Genomic DNA, 24,947 nt, shown 5'->3' with positions numbered 1-24,947 from the left:
ATATGAGCAAATTAAAAAAAGAAAGACTCTTACTAAACAGAAAACTTCTACACGAGGCTCTGAGGCTGGTAATAACAGAAGTCAACCCCTTAACACATTTGCAGGTTTAAGAGCGAGAACCTATACACTAAACAAAATGCTTCAACTAACTCCCTCATAAATTGTCATTGTTCCAGTCCTTCTAGACACGTCACTGTGTTTGTACTGTATGGGTCATTTCCATACAATTCCAGCTTTATGTTCCCAATGTTTACACATATAGAAAGTAAAGCACCAGATTTGGTTCTAGCCTCAGACTCAATTTTGATAAGTCTATAACCTGGAGCTAACAACTTAGAAATTGTTTCTCATTTTCCACAGCTGAAATGTGATACAAATAATCTTTCTCCATACTTCAAAAACTACAAGTAATTTACCCAACTTATTAAGCAGAAGTCTCTCAACTGTCTTTTCCTTTGTTCTAAACGTTTGTTTTGTACAAGTCTCCTGTGAAACCCTATCTATAGCATAACTGACAGAGCTGTCCATGCACAACCTTGGAACAGTTAATGTTACTTAAGTAAACTTCTACAGGAGTATTTAGGAGAAGTTATTGACCTAAGATCTTACAGTAACAAGCTGCAAAATTGTTGTTTCCAGAACATAGCTGTTAATTTGTAAACACAATGAAAACTCTCAGGCTGATGAATGGCCAGTGATAACATTCCGCACTGAAAGCAGCATTGGTAACAATATTTACTTTGTTAAAACCCGTCACTGGTGCCAACAAAACCTGAGGCTTTGATATGACCTCCTGGCGAGCCCTTAGTTATTCAATTATTTCATATACCTACCAACCATCCTTTACTTACCAGAACTGGCATGATGTATGATTACAGAAACAGATTGTGGTTTCGTTTTACTGAAATAAGGAACTCATAAATGAAATATGCCTATCCCTTTTTCCTGATATTATCCTTTGTATTACATTTGCTAGGTAGTATTGCAAAGTTAAAGTGATAAAAGTTTACACTGCTCATTCAACTGTTGATTCAGCATAGTCTTTTATCCTATATTACTTATTTTGCACCCAACATCTTTATTTTCAGAAATTCTAAATGATTAAATAAGGAAACATTAATACACCAATCTATTGGGGGTTGACAGCTTTTTTGCAACTGCCATCAGAGCCCTTGAGGAGGTTTTCCAACTAAGCATTCCCATGTGAGCAGCAGAAATCAAGTTATGCCTATGATTATACAAGTCTTTCCCACATTGGGCCCTGTTACAGTGATTGACAGATAATCAATAGCACAGTGGTATTAACACACAAATTGTCATTGGTGAAAGAGAACAGTCCTTCAGTCTCAGCAAGGCTGGGTGGTAGAAAGGCACAGAGCTGATGAAGAGAACCCTATTTCCTGCACTAACTCTCAGGTCAAACAGGAGAGTGACAGGTAAATTTGGGCACGTCCAGGATCAAATGACTTCTGAGTAGAGGTTTTTACGGATAATAATTTTGGTCTAAAGTATTGAATCGCTGCTTAAATCCTGTTTTAGAGTTCAGATTGTTGTCTATATTTAGGCTAAAACAACATCTTTCATCCCAAATTATGCTGCTGAAGAACAGACTAACAGACTGTATTTTGTGTGTTGAAAGGAGGAAAGCCTCAGCTGTGCAATGTCCAGTCATTAGAGAAACATGTCTGTTTTAGACAGAAAGCAGGGTTACTTTCACTATTACAAGGAAGTAAAAAAATGTTTGCATCATGTCTCCCCACTAGCAAGGAAATTAACTGTTCTGTAACAGAGTAAATAAAGTTATCTTCACATCATATTCCCATTATATTAAAAGGTTTGTTATTTTGAAAATGAGATTATGTTTGTATAAAAGAAAATGACTCAGGCATCTCATCATGCCCTGAATCACTACTGTCAAAATATTTAGTCATGTCTCCTGCCTCAGCAACCATGTTCTCCCTCTTCACCCTACAAAGAACTGCACGCTCTACCAGTTGCCAAAGACTAGAATTCACACATCCTGGTCCTGCCATACCAGTTATAGCTCTCATACCTCTGGGTCTGATGTTTCCATCTCTCAGCTGGCACCTCAGACATTTGGAGCTGCAGTCATGCCATAGTTGCATCCTCCAGCTCCCTGGTGTATTCCCTGTTGAACTATCCACAAATTAAATAACATGCATGTAAGAATGATATAAACACATGCAATTATCTTATTAAGAAACTAAGCAAATCAATATGCTTCTCACTACATAAAGCTAGATAATGAAAGCAACGGAGGGTTGTTGAGCACACCACACTTAATGTTCAGGAAACTACCATGTTTCCATACAATATTACTGCTACTGGGTCTTAATGTTTTCACTATTGCAACAATATAAAGCTGTTGGTGCACCTCCACACTACAACAGAGTATATATAATAGAATTGGAATACAGCATGGGTCAGCTGTTTTTTTGCTCTTGATTAAAGGTAGCACTTTCATATTCATGTTATCAAATCTGTTTGAGCTTTTTTATTAGCATTTGGTTTCATACTGTATATTCTTTTCCAAATGCCAGGGCTGAAATTTTCTGTGTTCTACCTTGCATCAAATTATTTTGGAAGGATAAACTAAAACAGATGCACTTTCCGAAAATTTACATAGAAAGATAAGTAATTTTCCCCATATGAAGAAAAGTTTGTTCCTATTTTCTTGAGATACTCTATTACCTTTGTGCTTTATTATTTGAAATTAAGTAGAAGGGTGGCCCCAGCAAAATACCTTAGTATCTTCTAAGATAATTATCAGAAAGGGATTTGTGAAGGAGAAAGAACTGTGGTAGGCAGACAAGATGAGAAAGACCAGAATTAAAGAAGATCTGGGGCAAAAGCTACAAAAGCTGAAGGTATGTAAGATGAGTTGAAAAGATGAAGGACTAGAGAGAGGACAGTAGCAGGGATGGCAGAGGAAAGAATAACAAAGTGAAAGAATGTTTGAAGAGTAGGAGCTAGGATGAGCAGATACAAAGGAAATTTTTTGATACAACACTTTATTGTATAAACTTTCCCATATGGCTTTCATTTCTTTTATAGCACCTGTCTGAAATTCTGCTTGACTACTTGGAGCTGGAATTTTGTTTCTTTCATGGCTGCATGAAAAAATAAAATCTGCCCAGAATAGATCTGGCTTAGCACCTGAGTTCTATTTTGGCAGGTGAAGAAGCTCGACAATTCACAATTCACAAACAGTAAAAGCAAACAAATCCAACCCCCAAACACTTAGGACTTCAGATATGCATAGCAGCATGCACTGCCACCTGGAGGCAGAAAGCTCCAAGTACAGCTAAAAGCTTCAAAAGTACAGCTAACGCCTCAAAAGGAAACTTTCACCCCTAAATTAATTTTAGTTAAGACACCTACTGTTTCTTTTGAGTTTTTCCTGATGAAAATCTATTAGGGCAGCAAAAAGATGGTCTTCTTAAAAAGGACACAGACTCACGTTTTTAAGTATCATTTATTATACATTGCAAAAAGCTGTGAAAGCCTTTATATCTGCACAAGATTACACATTTCAGTGATCATACCATGCATGGAGCACATAGAACCCATCTGAATGGCATCTGTTTTCATGGGATTTTAGAGCCTAGGGTCACAAGGGGCAGGCACCTATATTTAAATAAGAAAAGACAGAAATCAGTTCAAGTGCAAACCTACAAAGTAGAACGAAGATATCCATAAGCACGGAAAAGCAAGAGATAAGACTAAATCAGCCTTGCTATCAACAGGAGTGTAAATACCATAGTTCAAATTCTAGATGGGCTTAAAATCATCAGGGGAACGTTCTCCACTCAGTAGGCTATGCCTTTCCCCAGGCCCAACTAACAGAATAATTTAATCCATAATCAAGGAAATAATAAATTTGCTCTGAACCTGAATGAGCAATTCACAAGTTTTCAGGCTCTCAGGACAGACCTTTACGCTCAGATACTGGTTAAATTCTTTCAGATGAGACTCTAATTCACCAGATATGAACAAAAGACAGGGCACTATTTGTTATTTGTTAATAACTTGTACTGCATTATATTTTCATGCTCAGTAAGTTTTTCCAAGAAGTGTTCTGTGCTATGCAAATCTTAGGGAAGTTTGAGCTTTAAGCTAGGGTTTGTGATTATGCATGCTAAATACTTTGAACCTAGACTATGTCATTTTATCTACTATCTCAAATAGCTTCAGAAATATTATTTGCATTATACAAAGGAAAATAGCAGACAATAACATAGCACTGGACTTATTTGACCGCAAGTCCTCTAAGGGTGTTTACCAATGACATTCTTGTCTTCATCCTTCTTCTACTTCTGTTTTTTATACTGAAATGAAAAAATATATATATTTGTGGGAAAAAATACATAACTAAAAGTAATGATTCACACTGACAAGAATTTACAATCCTATTCATGGTCTACACAAAATTGCCTGTTTCTTTTAATTAGATTGAGATGCGATAGGCTTTCCCTCTGCGATATAAAATAATGGAGCCATTTGCTTCTTGATGGACACCGAATTGGATCCTCCTCTTGCACCACTGGAAAACTGGCAATATAACTAAGTACAATATAATCTGCTGCAGAATCACAATGAGGCTTTTCATAATTGTAGGGAGAACAAAATCAGATTCAGGCACAGACAGTTATTTACTAGACTGTAACCGCTGGGATTTAGCTACTGCTATAAATTTATAATCTATGACTAATCTGTGCTTGCTCCTGTAACAATTCTTATTTGGATTTCATGGACTAGCAGGATAGGGATTTAGCAGGCATTTAGTAAATTAAGTCACAGATACTTAGAGCAAGCTAAATTTTTGACTTGTGTCATGATACTCTGAGAAATCCAAAGTCCATGCAACTCAGCTGTCCAATGGCAAACATTCTTTTACTTAAGAATCCAGTTTGTCAATCCACTTTTCCTCTGCTAGTATAATATTTTGGCGTGGACCTTGTGGCACTGCCTGTTTGAGCGATACATTTCAGTGCTGTGACAGTAAGGAGGCATTTCCACTTGGTGATAACTGTGGCATGAGTGAACTGATTACCACAATTCTGCCACCATGTTGTCTAACCCTGATCCATTTAGTCACAGGTAAGACCTGAGAAAAAAGCATTCAGGGAATTTATGTAAACTGATCAACAGAGGACAGATTCCTGTTAGGAAAGAAGCCATTTTTTAACAATGATCTGTGACTTGTGTCGTTCCTCTATGATAAACTGAGATTAGTCACCACTGCTGAAATTTAATATAATTCTTAAAGGAAACAAAAAAACATATACAGAGATCAATTTAAAGCATCATTGCTTCTAAAAAATACACTTAAATTTATATTGACAAAGAAGAATTTTTAAACGAGAACTATCAAATTCATAAACCCCAGACAGCTAGGTTATTTCCTTTCACTCAGGTGCTTCAATATCCAGGACAGTAGAACAGTTTCCTGCTCCTAATTCACTTTTCAGTGTTTTATTCTTTGATTTGAACTAAGTCAGAGCTAAACTTCAACAATCTGATGCACTTACTTTATTCATGACCCAGTCAGCATCTTCGATGGCTCTCTTAATAATTTGCTGGATCCTCTCAGGATTGTCTTCATCTGCATGAACTTTGAAACTCTGCAACATTTGATCAGTGTTACACTGATGACCAACTTACTGCAACAATTGTCAAAATAAGGATCCTTTTAAATCCTAAAGAAAATTTGAGGCACACAAACATTTGATCTGAAAAGGTAAAAAATATACATCATAGCACCTGACTATGCTATTTCCATAACAAGGCTTAGTAAATGTAATTTCATATTAAATATTCTATTCCTTTCAAACATCATCAGCAAAAAACACTGAGAAGATGATCACAGACTATTGAGAACTTGAACTCTGGACAAAAACTGAGGTACCTTTAGGAAGTAAAGATACCTCAGGAATTTGGGAGGAACCTCAGGAATTCAGGATTTGGGAGGAAATTCTTCATTAGTCGGAAATTCTTCACTCAGAGGGTAGTGAGGAACTGGAGCAGGTTGCCCAGAGAGGTTGTGGGTGCCTCATCCCTGGAGGTGCTCAAGACCAGGCTGGATGGGGCCCTGGCCAACTTGATCCAGTGGGTGGCATCCCTGCCTATGTATGGCAGGGGGGTTGGAACTAGGTGATCTTTAAGGTCCCTTCCAATCCGAGCCATTCTACAATTCTATGATACCTTTCTTTACATGGAAATGCAAAGTACATGACCAAATTTAATAAGCATCTCACATCCTAGTAAATTCAACAGCACCTAAGTAGAATGCTGAATAGTGAAGTTTCCTTGAAGTTGTCTGGCACAGTAAAACTACAAATGACACAGAACATCAAAGGCACGAAATGACTTGCATATAAACAGTTAGATGAGATTTACCTGTCCTGAAAAAAAAAAAAAAGTAACAGACAAGGAACTAGCAAGTGTTACCATAAAAGATGTGTTTAGGTGAATAAGGAATTGTTGTTCACTCTGGACTAACACAAGAAGTAGAGATGAAAGCAAAGGAAAAATTGAAGACTTCAGACTCAAAGCAGACGAAAAGAAATGCTCCTTCACACACTCCCAGCATAACCCTTTGAATCCACAAAGGTTTTCAAGCTTACAGAAAGTTTTACATGCCCAAAGTTAAAAGAAGCTGGTCCAAACTATAGGGGGAAAATAAACAAAAAAGGAACTACCACACAACTCTGAATTCCACCAGTGAAAAGAAATATGTTTCTCACCTGCCTGATTGCATGTCTGTAATGCTGACGAATATTCTCTTCGGGAAGTTGCTTACAGCATCGAAGCAGGTAGCGATATAATTGCAAAGAGTTCTGAACTAATTCAGCATTGGGTAGCGGAGCCATTGTCACGTTTTTTAGCTGTTGAAAACCAACAACACAAATCAAGATATCCACTGAATTTTATTAAAAACAGCAATAAAAGTATAAAGTAATTTTACAACAATAAAAACATGGCCAGTAAATTAAAATTGAGCAGCGAAACTTGAAAAAATCTTTAGAAGAAAACAACATGAAATACAGCAGAACTTGCTTAGTTTATGGACAAATTGTGGTTATTTGTCACCGATCAAAGTAGAAAAAACAAAGTGTGCAGTTCAAGCAGAGAAAATCACTTTAAAATAGTAATATTAAGCTGTGTTGCAATTTAATACTTTTTTTTTTCTCTTAAGAAGAAGAAAAAAAACCTACAGTAAACAGAATAGTATTGGCAGCCCCCAAGAGATCTGTTTACTTGTATTTGGCTGAGGTTTGTGGCTTAACATTAGCTTTGAATTTTTTCATTTTTGGAACAGCAACAGGAAAAGAACAAATCTAGCAAGTTTCACCTCAATAACTATACTTACATATTGTAACAGTAAGTCCACCCAAGCTATATAAAGTGCTAATCAAATACTGTAAATGACTTGTCATTTAACAGATGGTTACCATCTGCAGAGAACTAAATTAACATTTGGAAAAAAGCACTTTTACATCATTACTCTTAAGAATAAAGATAATACATAAGTAACTAAATAATGAAGTAGGTGTAAGTCATTTTAGCACCCACTATCATACTTACTTATCACTTGGATATTATTTTTCTTTTTGCTTCCTTTAAGTAATTTCTTTGGCCAAATTTAGTTCCAAGTAGAATAACACAATAAGCATCTCATGCATGGGCTGCTGAGGTTCCAGATGAGAATTTTATGCTTTTTACCTGAAGTTAATTACATCTCACAGATTGCACTGGCTACCAGGTTCAACACCTCCAAGCTAACAGCCCAAGCATTCCACCCGTGCAGCCACAGGAGTGCCCAGACAGGAGCAATGACAGACTTAAACACATGAAGAGTTGCAGTAACACAAGATAGTACAAGACTTAGTAGGCCTACCTCGATGGGATTTCTAAAGCTAATGCATGGGACTGTTACACATGAATCTGAATATCCCTACATACGTTCTTTTACTGCCTACATGTCGTATTCAATGGAATTTGAAAACGTTAGGTCAAGACCTCCGGAGATCTCTAAGTCTGGTTGGGTTGCACGTTGTCCGGAATTTCCAGACTTGCCCAATAGGCACATACATACCAGCTGCTCTGCTCACTTCCCCTGAGTCATGTAAGCAAAATGCCAGGCATCAGCCATACAGATCTGGACAGAAATAAAGCAAAAACTTCTGTCTCTGAAGTGACCAATATGTAAATTTCACAGCCATAAAGAAATAAATACCAGTTTTCTTCTTGAGACAACAAAATATTCTGCTGACCTTGCAGTGCCCAGAGCTGATGTACTTAACTTCCGAGCGTCAGTCAGCTCTGATACAGCACCTTCACTGCAAAGCACCTTTGAAAAGCAAGTAATTGCAAGGAGTTCTGAACAAATTTAGCATTGGGTAGTGGAGCCATTATCACGTTTTTTAGCTGCTGAAAACTAAGAACACAAATCAAGATATCCACTGAATTTTATTAAAAACAGTATTAAAAGCGTAAAGTAATTTTACAACAATAAAAACATGGCCAGTAAATTAAAATTAAAACAACAAGTAATATTATGTTAAAGGCTGGACTAGATGATTTTAGAGGTCTTTTCCAACCTGAATGATTCTATGATAAAAGGGGAGAGAGAAAAACATTTGCTCACTGCTCTGGCCCTGGGAGTTTCTTCTGCGTGTTCTATTCATACCCTGGTTTTAGTGTACACTCATGCTGGTTATGAATGATTCTTCTATCTGAAGAAAATTAAACAATTCTATGAGAAAAACACATTATGTGCCCTATTCTTGAAGGGTGGGCCTCTACAATGCTGCTTTACTCACGGCACCAAGCCACAGTACAAGGCTATATCTGAGCGACTCATGGCATTGCTGCTTCTGCTCATTAGGGAAAGACTGGTGAAAACCATGCTGCCATAATTAGACGAAAGGTGGTTAGGTTCAAAAATAGGTAAAATCCTGTAAAATGAGAGAGAGCTGTTCCTGTGGCAGAGCTTCTTGTCTACAGAAGATGCCTAAGAAAAAGCCTCATGATATCAGCGTTATTTTCTGTACTGGGATCGGGCCCATACCTTTCAGCCAGGAACCTGGGCTTGGTCGTGGTAGGTAGTCCCTCTCTCTGTATATCCATATATATATGTCTAACGAAAAAGTTTCTGCCACAAAGAATTTACAAGGCAGACTAATGACAAGTCATAAGATGAGGCAGAATGAAGCAGATGAGCCAAACAGGTGGGATGGGAATGGGGAGGAGGTGACAGTAATACGAACATGTTTTTGTGGAGCCTAATAGAGCACACAACATAGCTCACCACCTGCTTAGCTGCTATCAACAGGCAAGTTTTTTAACACTGTTTCTGCAGGTCCTTAAAAAATAGTGAGTCATGGCTAATGGTGGGTGCCATGGAAGCCCTGAAGAAAGCTTCTGATGACACTTCAGAATGAAAACCTTTTTCTAGCCTTCAAGAGAAAAAGACGGCAGTTTCAGGGGAGTACTTTGCAGAGTTACTATCTGATGAGCTGATGTAAATTATGTGATGTAACTTATTAGAATTAATGTAAAGATATACAATAGAACACACCGATTAACCCTTTAGTGAAAAACACCCTTAAGTGTTGTAATTCTAGGCTACAGGCTTTTTTTTCCCCCTTAAAAACTCCAAACTGGCCTTTTACCCACACCTTGTTACCAATATGCCATATAATTTTTTTGATTGCAGAGAGCTGTAAGATCAATCTATGGTGCTGTTTACCATGACTCTACCATTAACGTTAGAAAAAAAAGCACTTACAAAACGACAGTTAAATCCCCTGATCTGTAAGCCACTGGCACGGCTGGGGTAACTTCCCATCGTAGCTAATGCAACACGGCTGGCCAGCAACCTGCACAAGGCTCAGCTTGGACACTCCCTTAATTAACCCCAGGGAAAGCACTGTCACTCGGGGGATCTGAAGGAGAATAGACAGGGATCGTTCCCCAGGCGGAGAGATGGGTGATGTCAACGCCAAATGCAGCAATGAGAAGTCCTGTGCTGGGAGTGCCCCACCTGGTGTCAAAACTAACACACACCAAAGAGACAAAAGGCAGGCTGAATTTAATGTTTAAGACAGTAACTCAGAAGCAGATGCTAACTGGAGTTAATTTTCAAACCCCCCTCTCTCACCATGGTTGGGTGTAATATCATGATGTCTTGTGGGTAAGAAAACCTGAATTATTTGGCTCTTGGATTCCGTCCTCATAATCTTTACCTTCTGCCTGTTATCCTCTCCTCTCACAATTGACACGTACCAAGGATAAATCAGCACTAGCTTCCAACAGGTCAGTGATGTGCCAGAAAAACCTCTGGACAGTCCCATCTTTCTCTAGTATCCAAAACTGACAAGTGGTTTAGTGCACTTTGAGCTTCCTAGGGTGTGCCTGCTTTTGAATATTTGATATGTTCTATTAGTAAAGTAAGAGAGATGAGGTAAGACTTCACAATGGTCCCTCCTGAGAATTATTTACAGCCAAAATATGGCTTCCATTAGGTTTCATGAACAATTAGAAAACTATTCTTCCATCATGAGGACAATAAGTTGGCTCTCTACCGCTACTGCAATCTTTTCATTCTGCTTGCTTGATTCCAGTTCTGTTCTCTCGTATTTGTGTAACAAAAATCATTCATCCTCACACACCACAGGATTTCTACTGTCCAGGAAAAACAAAAACAAAACACGTAAGGCAGAAAGATTTTACAAAACTTCAGAAATAGAGACCACGAGCTGGCTTCTCAAAATGGTTTCAGTCTGACTACCCCACTTGCCAGCCCATTTTCCAAGCACACGAGATTTTCTAATTATGGCTCTGCCCTAAAAAGTTCAGCTTAAAATACAGATCAGAACTCCCCTGGGCTTAGGAATGTTCATCTCATTCTCTTCCATTCTTTTCTCTAAAATATCACTTTCTCTTTGCAATGAAACCTATGCTGGACATCAGTTCCATGCAGTTATTTGGTTTGAATTCATTTCCCTTTGGCATTTGAGTAAAATGAGGTGATTACACTCCAAGGTTTGTAAAGGGATCCCTGTATTACCCGTCCAACCAGCAGAAAGATAAACTCCAAAAAAACAGCTCCGAAAAAACAGACTGAATCCCTCCCTACCTTTCTCCCACTAAATGCAGAAGGAAGCGTTATGATACAGCGCCTGTAGTTACAAGGTTAAATTAAGTAGAACGATTCCATGTCTGTGACCTCAGTTTTGCTTGGGCATACTGGGCACCTACATCATTTTATAATATTCCAGCTGATTTATTTACTTTCCAAGTGTTGAAGTCCTCATTTGCTTTTCATCCCAAATTAAACTTTTTGCAATGAGCTTAAGCAGGCAGGCTCCGGGAGCTAAGCAATTTGCGAGTAAGCTGCTGGTGTGTGCAGACCTGCAGCTCCACTGCCAATAGATACACTCAGTCCTAATCAGTTTACCCTCAGGCCACTGATTTGATATATAATCATATCAAGCTTATTAGCAAAGAGTTTGTACTTATGAAAAAAGAGAAGTTAAAGTGCACACAGCGCAGCCTGTGCATATCCCTGAGAATCGCCTCCCCAGCCGCCAGCGGGGGGTCAGTCCTGGGGCTGGCTGCCAGCACTCGGAGCCGGGGGCACCCTGCAGCATGCACCTTTCACTCCACCCTCGGTATCACTCTCAGCACTGACTTCCTTCCTTGACTTCTCTGAAGTTGTTTTCTTAACAAATCTGGAACCCTTCTAATATGAACGGACCTTCAAAGAAGATTCTCCTTCAGTTTCTTGCTAGCACTCAATTCAGCCGTATCACTGTGTTCCCCTACCAGCTATCAGTGAAAATGCAAATGAAACTTCAGGAAAATCACCTTGGACAAAGCTTGCTTTATTATGCAAATGCCTTTGCTTTGCTTTCCTGTTCAGGAAATTTAGTTTCACTGAACACCTGGCTCTTTCCCCCCAACTATTTAAATAGAATTATTGAAATAATTCACCTGGTGTTTGTTATCTTTTTACTTAAACTATTTTGGGGTTACTAATTCACATCATATATTGTAATAAACATTTACTGCACAAGCATCATGCTGAATCCCCTCACTTCATTCTTCCCTTTACATTTTGTACTGCAGGTGACAAAAAAACTGAGAACAATATATTTAGACTGAGCAATGTTCCTGACACACACTGTGATTTTAAGGGATTCTGTCACAACACCATTCAATTTAGAGATGTTGATGTTTCTGTTTCAGAAGAACTGAGAAGAACAGGATTTTATGTTTTGGACCAAAATCTAGCTTCACTTCTCTTTCATACCAAGAAGTCAAGAAGTCCAGCAGCATACACGCTGACTTTCTTTGGCAGCCTTAAGGTTTTTTTAGCCATGTGAAATTGTGCAGGGTAAGCAAGACCTCGGAGTTACTGGAGCTTCAGGATGTAGAGGTGTTGCAGCCAGCCATTTGTGCAGTGCATCTCTGAATCTGTTCTATTCCCGTACCCAGAGGGTCTCCCCGTGTCTCGCGGACACACCAGAACCCCACTCTGCTTGCCTACAGGACAGTGAGTGGCAGAGATTAAAGGATTAAACCAGCTTCATACAGCACAGCTTTGGCTCCAGCCACTGTTCTCCCTTTCCTCCTTCCTTCAGCAGCAGTTGTGGATGTTCTGTAGCACCGACATTCAGGCTTTAATAGAAAAAGTGTTTTGTTGACCTGAACGCGAGCTTATCTTTACACACAGGTTCATTTGGTTTGATCCTGGTAAGAACTGGGACAGTTCCACTGTCCTTCAGCTCCTAAGCCTGTATTTCCCATATTCCCACTGAATCCCAGTTCAAGGCACACCTCAAAACATGCTTTGGGAGTAAGGCCAATTTGTTGAGTTGTTTCTAGGCTTTGAAGTCCTATCTGTCACCATGCTCTAATTAAACCTAAGTGGTGCTATAGATTTCCTGTCGCAAAAGCACGGACTCTTTATGTGTTGGGAATGCAGAGGACAGCCTGCTTCAGCATAAAGAAACTCATCTACGGGAGAGAGCAGGAAACCAAAGTCTCATAAACATACAAATATGGAATGATTAAGCTGATCGATGGAATGGAAAACGTGTTTCACTTTAGATAATTATGATTTTGCCACTGCAGTATTTTTCATAGGAACACGATGAACTGTTAAATTCAAATCATGTGACCAACACATGAAATTTCAGAAAAATTGCTTCTGCTTTCCCCCAAATGCTGGACTTTGTAATGGATTTGAAATTTGACATTTTCACCAGTTCTAGTTATCAAACCTTCACTACAGGAAGGCCCTATACTGAAAGAAAAAGTGATCCTGAATGCTGCCATACATCCACAGCGTCACAAATTTTACAACCTTTGGGACATGAGTTATCTTCACGGGGGAGTTTACCACCAAAACCCCGTATTTTTCTGAGCACGCAGGCATCCCCGTGTTTGTACCACCCTGAGCAGGCTGTGAAGGGCGCCGTAATTCCAGGGGGCTCCACCTGCTCCCTGCAGCCGCGGCACCACCCAGGGACCCCCCCACCTCACCAGTGGCACCGAGCCACTGCTACCTTGTCGGGGTACCGGGAGCTGTGTTTCAGAGTGCTGAAACGCATTCTCTGTATCGTCACCGCAGTTACCTAAGTTGTGACAGCCACTGTTGATTGTGTACATTAAAAAAAAACAAACACTATTTGGCTAATTTTTGAGTCTGGATTAAGTTCTCCTATACATTAGTTGTTTTCTTGGCATTCTTGGAACTTTTGCTCACTTTAGGACCACCACAATCTTGCAACATTGTCGTTGTAATTTCAAGAATACACTTCAGTGTATTCAGTGCCTCAGTCTGCAACTGTAGAAAGATAATTAGAACTTTTTATGTACCATAATGCTCAACTGTGAGCTCCACGTACAGCATCTAACGTGATTTCAGAGCCTACTGGCTGGAAAAGCTGTATAAAACCCTAAAGCAGTAATACATTTGATACTTTATTAGAACCTAATACTCTTTCTTTTCCTGTCTATATGTGCATCCAGCTTCCATGAAATCAAATCAAATTCTTCTTACGATCTGGCATATTGAAATGTCATCTGGACAGGTCTTTCTCTTTCCCTGGTTTCTTATTTTCCCCCTTTTAACCTTTCTGAGCTGCCTCCAGCATCCTAGCTCTACTGTGCAATACAGTTCTTCTCTTCCAGATGGCATACACAGTTTTAACTGCTTTTGAAGTACTCTGTCCCACCAACTATGATTTTGCACATTCCTGTCTCAGCCAACTCCGCATCAACTAAGCATTGCCATGTTATCACAGCTGGGAGACAACCGCCTTGGGGAACTGGACTGGATCTTTCTTATCTCACTTCACTGGAAATCAGGACATGGAAAAACTGATGGCAATTTTACTAACACAGTTGTTTAATCAGAAATAATCTTACGAGTTGACCCACCATTAGGTTCTCATACAGTGCCACGGTATCTTAGCACAATTCAACACTGAATAAATCCTGAGAAGAGGTATGACTGAATTCTGTACTTGTACACCCCACGACATCACGGAATTTGCATAGTTAATTTGCCCCTCACTTTGCACAAAAAGGACAATAAGGCATAGTAAGAGTCTGCATTAATGCTTTTGTTCCAAAAAAGACTCCACAAATGTTAAAATTTTTATCTGCCATGAAAAATAAAAACCTCAACCTCACAAAATCTGGCTGTAATTGTGACTAATACTGTAAATCTCCTTGTGATAACTTAAATTTCATGCATAGTACAACAAACAAACTATCTAAACCAAGAACTGTTGAGTCAGAAACAAAATAATCCACTAATTGTGCTTTTCTGGAATGGATGACTGTATAATGCCCTAATCAGAAGGCTGAAATCACATTTGCATTTAGATAAAGCCCTGTTTAAAAAGAGACAAGTATAAAAGGAGACACTGAGACTATTGTGGCATTTCGCTGCATAGCATAATCATTTACATTCCTGATAATGATATTCAGATAGTGAAGCAAAAGCTGACCAAAGCCAATTAATCTTGCACTCTGCATTAGCACGCCTGTCAACTGACCCTGTGAATACCTGAACCCATGATACCGATACAACACTGTGCCACTACTCTCAGATATTTTTTTTTCCTGCTACTGCGACTGTTTTTCAAGCAAATCCCTATGGCTCAACATTTGCAACCTCAATCCCTCCAGAACAGTTAAACAGCCACCAAAACTGGGCTTCAGAGACTTCAAAGGTGAGTTAAAGCTTCAACTACCTGAGCTGCTGCTGTTTCAAGGTTGTTCCCCCTTGCGCTCACCCCACACACTCAGGCTGGGTGTGTGTTTCCTTACTCCTTCAGAGTATTGTGTCTTTACCATTTTAACGTGGGAACGTACGACTCTATTTCTCTCCGTTGGCTCTAAGTTACTGAGGGTGCCCGTGGTCCAAAAGCTGGTAGCAGTGTTGATGCTCTCACTGCAGATTCTGTTACCAGTTGAGCCCACTGCGTCTTCGAGGAAACCACGCTGTCTCCCCAGCTGTTAGTAGGCTTTGGTTGAACTCAATCAAAAATTTCTGAGATGTACACAGTGCATTTTGCAAAATAGGATTGAGTAATCAAACCTTGTCAAAAAACAAAAAAGGAAAAACTCTTGCAAAGCATCTATTCAGCAGTATTAGTTTAGTTTTAATTAGGAAAATGCTTCAGAATATTTACGGCTGTATGAATGCTCACAAAGCACAACAGAAGTAGCTTGTTTTGTTCTCTTTTTTCCAAAAAGTATTTTTTTGTGATTTTAGGTATCTGGAGAATTCAGTGCTGAACTTGGAACATGTACAATTATCTAAGTTGTCAAAATTATTTGTCCTCCTTGAAAACATAAATCTAAGAGCCCAATAATAGACTCTAAAAGAAAAAAGAAAATGAAAATAAATAGTGAACCTAATATTAAAGATTCATAGCCCTGCTCTGTAACCTGACTCATCATGCCATTGCTGGGCCCACTTACAACAGCACGAATACCGATTCCAGAATTGGTGTTTGTGCAAAATGCAACGGGAAAAATGTTCTGTGCAGGGAAGTAATAATCAAGCTGCCAAAATAAGAATGAAATTGGAAGCCTCTTGAAACCTCTTTAACCACAAAACATCTTGGCTCAGGATCTGACATCAGGCCAGGACGACACCCGAGCAGACTGCTGCTACTCGCTAGGATCCTCACTCTTTTTTTTGGTCTTTGTACGTGGCTACATTAGTCTTCCCTTCCACATTTCACAGCTTCCTTGTGAAAATACATTTACAACTTCCTGCAGCAGAGTGGCAGAGCTGTCCTGCTGCAGTGAAGTAACTGCCTTCTTCTCTGGTTATTAATCCGTAATGTGTTTTCTTTATTCCCTAGAAAGTCACCGGAGAGGGACTACTGCGCTGTGTTCAAGGCCAGCTCTGTGGGTTCTGCTGCCCTAGGCAAACCAGCAAACGTCCGTCCCGACCAAATCACATTCACTCAGAGCATTATTGAATGTCTTGCAGCTCTGGGCAGCGGCCTGCCCTGTAGATACACTCTCTTGTATGGGTGAGCATGTACAATGCTCAAATCCCATTGTAATAAACACATCTCTCCAGCATGCTCAGCTTTTATTAAGATCTGCTGGTTTGATGTGATTGTTTCTGACGAGCTGTGGCCTGTCATTATTGTGAGTTCTGTCCTTTCTAAATATGATCTGTAATGTCTTATTGCATGACTGATGATAGCTAGACATTTTTGTTCTGTTCACTTCTATTTCTGTTCTCCTCTGCTCTGTGCTTTGCTTCTCTGCCTCGCACATCGAGCAATGTCAAAGGAGAGTGCACCAGCAGCACGTTCTGGGGGCTGAGGACAGCGCTGTAAAGGCGGCATTACAGCGCATCAGCAGAGAATACAGGAGATTACCAGCTGGCTAAACCACACATCCCAAGGACCTGGTTTGTGACAAGGAATCACCAGTGGTTGGACATGCCTCGGGCAGTGTGACAGCACCGGCATTAGGCTTAGCGCTATTGAACGCCACTAGGCAGAGATGTTTCCAATCCAGCACCAGGGAGGAAACACGCTTCCTACACTTCGGCCAGATTACCCAGTTGGGGATAATTAATGAATGTGCTTAGACTAATTGAAGAAATATTCTTTGTAGCATGCTCACCCAATGCCAAGTTTGGGCAGCAATGGAGGAATAGACAGGAATCTCTCTGGCTTAGGTACAATGCAAACTTCTCCACTTTTTTCTCCCAACAGTGACTTTTCCAAGCGCAAAGAAAATTCTGAAAGGCAGTCTTGTAAGAACTTTATCCTCCCAGCTGTAAACTGCTCAGTGAAGTGCTGTCAACACTTATTTTGTTCTTACTGCCCAAATCTGTAAGTATTTATAGGCAAGATCATGCCTGAATATGAATTGAATTGGATCTTGCTACCATCAGCTTTAAAACAAAACTGCCTGTTCATTCCTCTCTTTCTTGTAAATATTGCACTTTGACATGTTCCAGTTCAGCACCAGTGGCTCTCCCTACAGTTAGTGCAGTTGTGACAGTTGGTATAACAACTTTCAGGATGTAATTATAGGCGTATATCACCTTCTAGTATTTTCTGAATCTCTGAAGATTTTTGAAGAAGCCTCCAATTAAACACAACACAAGGATACCCAGTTAGCAGCATAAGGTAGGAAAGGTCTTTTGAAGGGTGCAAATGAATGCATGCTGTCTTTAAGTGAAGCGCTAGTTTTATAAATGATGGGTCATGTAAGTATGGAAGAAGTAGGTCCTCAAGAATCGGCAAATTTTACACATGCTTTTGTCATACTTCCTGATCCAATTCAGGACTGAAACTGGTACAAAATTAATTTTAATTTTGTTTTAAGATAGGCTAATTTTGCCCAAGCAATCCTGCTTTATCTTATTTTATTTTTTTAGCAAAAGAGTAAAAACATGTAATTCAAACAAGCTGCTACCACTTAGTGTAGAAAGGACTCTAACTGGGAAAATAGAAGTGCACAAGTTCAATAGGAGGACAAAGTGATGACAGCATAAAGAGTCAGGTTTTGAGAAAAAGCAACAAAGTCACCGCGACTCTCACTATAGACCAAAGGCTAATATAAGCTTTTTACTTAAAACCAAGAATGCCCAAAGTAGGCCTCTCAGCATTCCTTCAGTGCAAATACCACACCCAGCCTACAAGGGAATAAAATCTACACAACAGGAGGGCTTTGCAGTGTAACTTCTTATTTTACTGATGTACTGCAGCACCACCTTACTCATCCTATCCACACACGCAATCCCAAACTAATCACAATGGTGCTCGGACAATGCCCTGGTATCTGCGGTTTGCCCTGTGATCGTCCTTCCTAATTTATATCATCCTTTACAGCAGCACGAAGACCAACTTGCCATCTCATTATCCCAACCCCCACCTGCTGCAATTTAGCATCTTCAAGTCCTTTGCCCTCAATCCAAGTAACGACCTGTGCCCAAACCTTCCCTGGTGTAAACCCTGCCAGTGGCAGAATCGTACTCCAGATGAATTTGACCCACAGCACCTTGAGCAAAATACAGGCCCGTCCATGGGAGAAATGCTTACAAGCAGCAGTGTTACAGAACATTTAAGTCTGAGAGTGTTTAGCCTCTTAAGGGGGATTTTAATTTGCACAGTTCACTAATCAGGGATTGTTACCATACCAACAGTTAATCACGTGGCCAAATGCCCACCATATCTTAGGAATATTCGAGAGGTCTTAAAGCCATATCTCAAGTTTTCCTAGAAATTTTACTGTCACTCTCCCTGGCCTAGCCTAACTGAAAGACCACCTGCTTGGTAAGAAAAACAAGGAAAACTATGGCTTTCAATAAGCTTATTGCAAAGAAAGGGATCCCAGCCCAGTAAGTGGCTTTTCATTCCAGGACAAGGCTGCAGGGGGATTCCACGGGAGAGCTCCTCATGAAGCCAGATGCTGTGTGAGACTTGCACATTCTCCGTGATTCGGATGGAAGACCCATGTGTTCCCTATTCCTCCTGGGGCTGATTCACCTCTGTACATTAGATATTTTTATTTTTGAAAATTATGAGGCATTCTTTTGAGACAACAATGTTGAAGGACTCCATCATTCAGATCGGTACCTGGCTGCAGAACGGGCTGACAATTAATTCCCATGCTTCATGAGTTGACCCTATTAGAGAAGAAATGAAAATCTGCAGCTGACATAAGTGGTAGCAGATGTTAGCTAGTGTAATATCTTTGAAATGCAGGCCTAAACAGTACTTGAGCACAGGATTAAATGTGTTGTTGCCTACATTAGCTCAGTCCTTGCTGCTTCTCTCCTACTCTGGATTAAGATGGGCTTCCAAAAGGGAAGCAAACACTGCGTGCTGGAAGGAAACCGTTTTGTTCATTCTAAATAGGCTTCCTAAGCCCACTGATCAGACCTGCAGTGATGTCAACAGGATGGCACAGCAACACTGACTTGAAGAAATCTGCAGTACATGCTCAGGCCCCACTGGCAGCATAGCTCTCGTAGCGCTAGAACAGCCTCTGCCCACCCTGTGTGGAAGAAGGCTGTTTGCCATCCAGCGTCACAGCAAAGTCATGCCCTTTGTTTAGATGAGATCAGAAAGCAAACGTTGAGAATAGCAAACGCTGAGAATTCAAATATCCCATTGCGTTACGCCTAGACCATGGATGTGTAAACAGCCAACTCTGGCCTCTTGGATCTGTATGAGGAAAAACATCCTGAAAAGAAACTGTGCTCCGGGAAATGGAGCGGCTTGTGCTGGGATCAGGAATCCTATCCTCTGATTCTCACACTAGTACCTGATACAGGGAATCATGCTGCTGACTATGCCTCTCAAGTGATCCATCCCTAGCATCCCTAACTCAGAAAACAATCCCCTGAATCTTTGGAATCTACATCCTAATTCTTTTGATGCTTGCCAGATAAACCAGTTTCGATATCCTCTATGTATCTGAATTTGTTAGTGATTGATCTGTCTGGATTTTGATGGAATGGTTCTGAGGCAATTCATATTTCTTTTTTTTGTAAGTATTTGGGTGGTGATACAGAATGGCAGAGTATGCTTCTCCCATCGCAGCAGACAGCACATGGCAGGACAGCTCTTCTGACTGACAAAAGCACCTCATGGAGAGGGAGCTGCCTTTGGTTTCAGCCATGATTCAGATTTGTTTACATTTTGTGAAACCTCAGGAAAAGAGGATAAAAGCTTCGGTTCAATTGAAGTCATGTTGCTAACCTTCAGTGCTAATAATTAACTCAATTATGCTGAATTAATTTGATGTAATTATTGGTGATGGCACAAAGACAGTGGCCCAGAGAAAGTTTGAGAGACAGGAGGAACAGAAGTCTTAACAATACAAAATACCCCGTAAATAGCGCTTTTTTTTTTGCCAGAATGAGTCAAAGACAAAATGAGTTCATTACAGTCATCTAGCTTTACTCAACCCTCCAAATTACCCCAATACCCAGACAAATAGCTGTGAAATCCAGCAAGTGAACTAGAATTAAAACATGCCCTGATGAATTTGACACAGCACTCAGTGCAAGCGTCTTTCCCCATCCTATTATCTAAACAATACAGATTTAATAATATATTTAAGAGAGCCACAATGCTTTGCCTTTAACTGAAGACATTAATTAAAAGCATTTTCTTGTTGCAGTGTTGTCAATTGGGTGCTTTTTGATGAACAATCTGGAGAAAGCTTATGGAGTCTTTTCATTTGATCTGCAGTTTTATCCAGTACTTTCCAGACTTATTCAGTTCAAAATAAACATAGCAACTATAAAACAAACAGCTATCTTTCTGCTTCCCCATTTAATATTTGTGATTTGCTTTGAAAAAGTACAATAGAACTGCATTTTTTGTTATAAAAATATGAAGTTTACTGTGGCTTTTTTAATTTTCTCGTGAGTTAAAGTCATGAGAAGAAAATAATTAGGTGTGATTGTCTTAGGTGTTGGGGAAAAAAATAGAAAAAGAAAAATAAGAAATAACATACAAATTACTGCTTTAAGTATTGCCACAATCTCTACAGGACTTTCTCACCTCCTCCCTCCACTACTGGAGGATGCACACCCAGGCTGCTGTTCCACTTCCATTTACAGTCTGGTCAGATGCCACGGACCGAGGGTGCATTTACCAATATAAAATTCACATTAGACAGAACACCAAATATTGCAACCAAGTTGAAGACATAAGCCTCTTACGTCTCAGACTACGAGTGATCGGTAGTATGTTGCCTTTTCCCATTCCTGAGCCTGTCCACCTTGAGTGCCTAGAGTACGCCACCCACACGCCCCCAGCCTTGTACATGAGCTGCCTGAGGCAAACCTCTCGTTGCCTTGTTCCCCCCAGGCTTCTCTGCACGTATGGATTAAGCACCATGGGCGGTTATTTTCCTGCTGTAAAGAATTCAAGAATTAAGAGTTTGGATTACAGCATCAATATATTTGATATTTTTACAGACTGGGAGGACTGAAAATATTTAACTATGAAGAGTGTTGTATCTCAACCTGCCTTGCTTCAGTTTGACATCCTGCTTGTTTCACATCTGTTAATGTTGTAAGTATACAGACTGCTCAACTTCTACTGCATTTCGACTGTCCTTGGGGACAAAAATATTACCTCCAAAATCACCAGTTGCTTCTGAGGTACACTTTAAAAATAATGGTTTAATATAATTGCACTGTGGTTTAACTGAAATGCAATATATATCATTATTCACAAATTTTATTTGCCTCCTCACAGTTTTTCCTTCCATTTCTTTCTAGTTAATTCAGCAAATTTTTCCTTTATCTTTACTATTATTTGTTTGGTTCAGTTACCTCACTGGCTATATATATATATATATATGTATATAAGTATACATGTATATATATATATATTATATAAATATACATATATATCAAATAATCTAGTAAGATACAAGCCCTAACAGATGCATACAAAAATAGTGGTGAATAAACCATTCAATTTCCACATATTGAGCTGCCACACAAAATATTTGGAATTCTGTGGGTGGACTCAAGAGCCACAAGAAATTCTTCTAATATTAGTAAATGCAGCCATCACACAAACAGGCACAAAGAATTGAACAAAGCTGAGCCATTCTGCACCATACTGGTTTTAGTCTTGGGAATGTGATAATGCTTTGAGAAAAGAAATCTAATGAATAATCCCTGGAGGAGATCAAAGCGGCATGTAATAACAGATCGATAAAATAATCGGGTAATGAGAACCCAGCCGTGTTTATGTAGGCCTGTTCCTGCAAGTGACTGGCTTCAGCTGAGACAGCCGAGGTAGTGAAGACCAGGCATTATTTTTTTCCTCCTCTCTCCAAGCAAAATAAGTCAGGTTGAGAAGCAACCAACAAGTCCAGCTCTGAGAACTGAAGGAGAGAGGATTACAAAGGGCAGGTAGCATGCCCTGCAACAAGCCGGAGAGAAGCACAATCAGAACTTTTTTAGCCAGCACAGAAGGAAGAAGAGCAGCTGTATGCGGTCTGACATTCTAAAGCCACTTCACATCCATCTGTCGATGCAAAGGGTGCTTGCATGAGTTCATCAGCTTTTCCCTGACACCAGCCCATGCCTTCATCTAGAGCTCCCTCTTCTCACACCCCTAGCCTGCTTTTCATCTCTGTCGTCACAGACTTGATTTTCCCTTTCATGGATTTATGCTTGAAAAAGCATCACTGCCTCAATTGTCTATTTTCAGCCTGTATTTAAGAAAACCCTTTGGTTCCATTTGTAGCCACATCCTGTCTCTGCCTCCCCCTCTTTCTGTTCCTAAATATAAGGCTGATGCAGTTTGATGTGACATGACAAAATAGCACATTTGCATCGGCAGAAACTTTCTCTCAACAGCAGTAATTAAAGGGAGTAGATGAGACATCACTGAAATTGGTGTTTACTTAGCCTGCAAATAAAAGACTTAAAGAGGACTTGAGAGGGATGTTCAAGTGTCAAGAACATGAAATTCATTGATGAGTGCCTCCTTTTACATTCTTCCCTACTGCAAAAGCAAATTGTAGCTCAAACAATGTAATCTATTTAAAGAGGGGGAAAAAAAGGAGAGACTTATATAGTCTATATTCCTCACCAGTGAAAATCACTTAATGCATTTCTCTGAATTATAAATAGTACCAAGACACACTTGTGGTTACACATACGACAAGGTCATCGAATCTGAAACTACAAAGCTCAGGCTCCCAAATTGAGTAGAAGACTGAGATCTCATTGACTACAGTGAAAATTAGGAACCGAAACACTTTAGTTTTGAGTAGAGTTTGAGCAGATAGGCACTCACCTTCACCTACAAGATAGATTTTTGTTAATTGTCGTAGACAGGAACTCAGAAATAGCGGGTTCTGAATTCAACAATTTCAGCAGGATTCATATAACAGATTAAAAACACGTTTCTTCAAAGCTTACAAAATAATATACCGTAATTGATTTTGCTGCATGAATGTACTGCACATACTTGACAGGATCAGCTGCTGTCAGCTTCCTGCAGTTTCCTCCATTACAGGTAACAGCAATAGAAGGCAGTGGTGGTAGGAGAGCAGCATTTGGAAGCTGAGGGGTTATTCTTGATGTTAGAAAGTCACTTGAGTTTACTTAATCCTTATGAAGTATTCACAGAAAGGTCTGATGGATGTTCCACAGGCCACAGGATTTAACAGCCATACTTTAAAGTAGAGCTTCCTGCTCTTGGTAGAATCTTCCTTTCTTTTCTTGTTTACATGAGGCTATTCTTTTAAATCCATCTGTGACTGGCACAACCACTCTGCTTAAAACTGGCAGACCACATTTTGAACAGGCTCATTTCCATCCTAAAGCAGATGGCATCAAGAACAGAGTAGGCCAGAAAAATCAGTTTGCATATTATGCTTTGGTTTTTATGGGTCATATTACCATTCAAAGCCATCAAAATGGCAACCCATATGCAATGTGTCTGCCATTGGAACCGAATTATATGCTAGAATAACCTCAGTGTGGCTGGTTATAAATAGTCTGATTAACCATTAAGTAAACTCTGATACTAAAAAATCAAATATTTTCCTTGCTAACAAGATTTTGACTTTAACTGATCAAGGAAATGGTTTTAGTGAACCAAAGAGGAAAAGCCATCATCTCATCTTCATCCCTGAACAACTGTATCGGCAAGCTCTCTTGGCAGAAAATAGTTCAGCATCTATGCCAAATACTCTCTTAATAACTATGCCAGGTGCAGATGTTGGCTATGTAATGTGTTCCAACTTTGTTTTAAAGACAATTTTCTGGCACGTAGAACATTTATTATTCTTGTACCAAAAAACACATGCAAAGAGCTCTTCATACCCCTATTTTTTCCCCAAAGTCTGTAGGAACACTCTCACAGAAATAAGACACGTCATTAGCAACATACTTAAGTGATCAAATCAGCAGAGAGCTGTATCCTAAGAATGCCAAAGCGATGCTGAAACAAGGTCAGAAACATTGCGTTTGGTTTCCAGCCTCCCACCCATATGCTGCCTCCCCACAATAGCCCAGTGGCCAATTGCTGGATCCCACATACTACAGAAGGTACACCCCAGATGCTCCAGAAGCCATGCTTCCACATTTATAGCGTTTGAAGCAGGCAGGTCTACTACCGTGAGAAGTCTTAAATGGTAAGGACATATTTCAAATGTCTTCTGCTATGTCATCACGGCACCTGAAGCTCAAACAACTGTTATGCTAAATAACAGTGAGGGCCACCACCCTGTATCATTAACAAAGTTTTTCCATTCAAGTTTTATCCCCCCTCTGACTACTCTATGGGAATATTCTGGCTAAGGCACAATACCAATATTCCAGGTGTTTATTCTCAACTAAATACAAGACACACAGGAACAGCAGATTCCGTCCA

The 24,947-nt window shown here is 39.8% G+C and overlaps 2 protein-coding genes across 10 annotated transcripts in view; both read right to left on the bottom strand.

The window, feature by feature from the left end:
* The window catches only part of NOS2 (nitric oxide synthase 2), a 36,732-nt gene extending 34,574 nt beyond the window's left edge, over positions 1–2,158 (bottom strand). The window contains exon 1 of the mRNA XM_068655995.1: positions 2,054–2,158. The gene's annotated coding sequence lies outside the window, so the exon portion shown is untranslated. The remainder of the gene's footprint in view (positions 1–2,053) is intronic.
* Positions 2,159–3,477: 1,319 nt separating this feature from the next.
* LYRM9 (LYR motif containing 9) overlaps positions 3,478–24,947 on the bottom strand; it is a 34,522-nt gene continuing 13,052 nt past the window's right edge. For 4 of the 9 annotated variants that reach the window (XM_068656009.1, XM_068656010.1, XM_068656008.1 and 1 more), the window contains 4 exons: positions 6,768–6,908; positions 5,553–5,645; positions 4,304–4,349; positions 3,478–3,648 (listed from right to left, as the gene is read on the bottom strand). In XM_068656009.1, coding sequence (XP_068512110.1) covers positions 4,332–4,349; positions 5,553–5,645; positions 6,768–6,893 — 237 coding nt within the window. In that variant the 5' untranslated portion in view covers positions 6,894–6,908 and the 3' untranslated portion in view covers positions 3,478–3,648; positions 4,304–4,331. Of the gene's footprint in view, positions 3,649–4,303; positions 4,350–5,552; positions 5,646–6,767; positions 6,909–7,608; positions 7,749–7,921; positions 8,063–8,119; positions 8,183–8,297; positions 8,452–24,947 lie in introns of those variants that run through there. The other 5 variants (XM_068656014.1, XM_068656012.1, XM_068656013.1 and 2 more) reach the window with 4 other exon arrangements.

The sequence above is a fragment of the Anas acuta genome, chromosome 19 (genome assembly GCF_963932015.1).
Source record: "Anas acuta chromosome 19, bAnaAcu1.1, whole genome shotgun sequence".
Taxonomy (NCBI): domain Eukaryota; kingdom Metazoa; phylum Chordata; class Aves; order Anseriformes; family Anatidae; genus Anas; species Anas acuta.
Note: the sequence above shows the minus strand (reverse complement) of the source record. Positions and strands in the feature narration are given on the sequence as shown.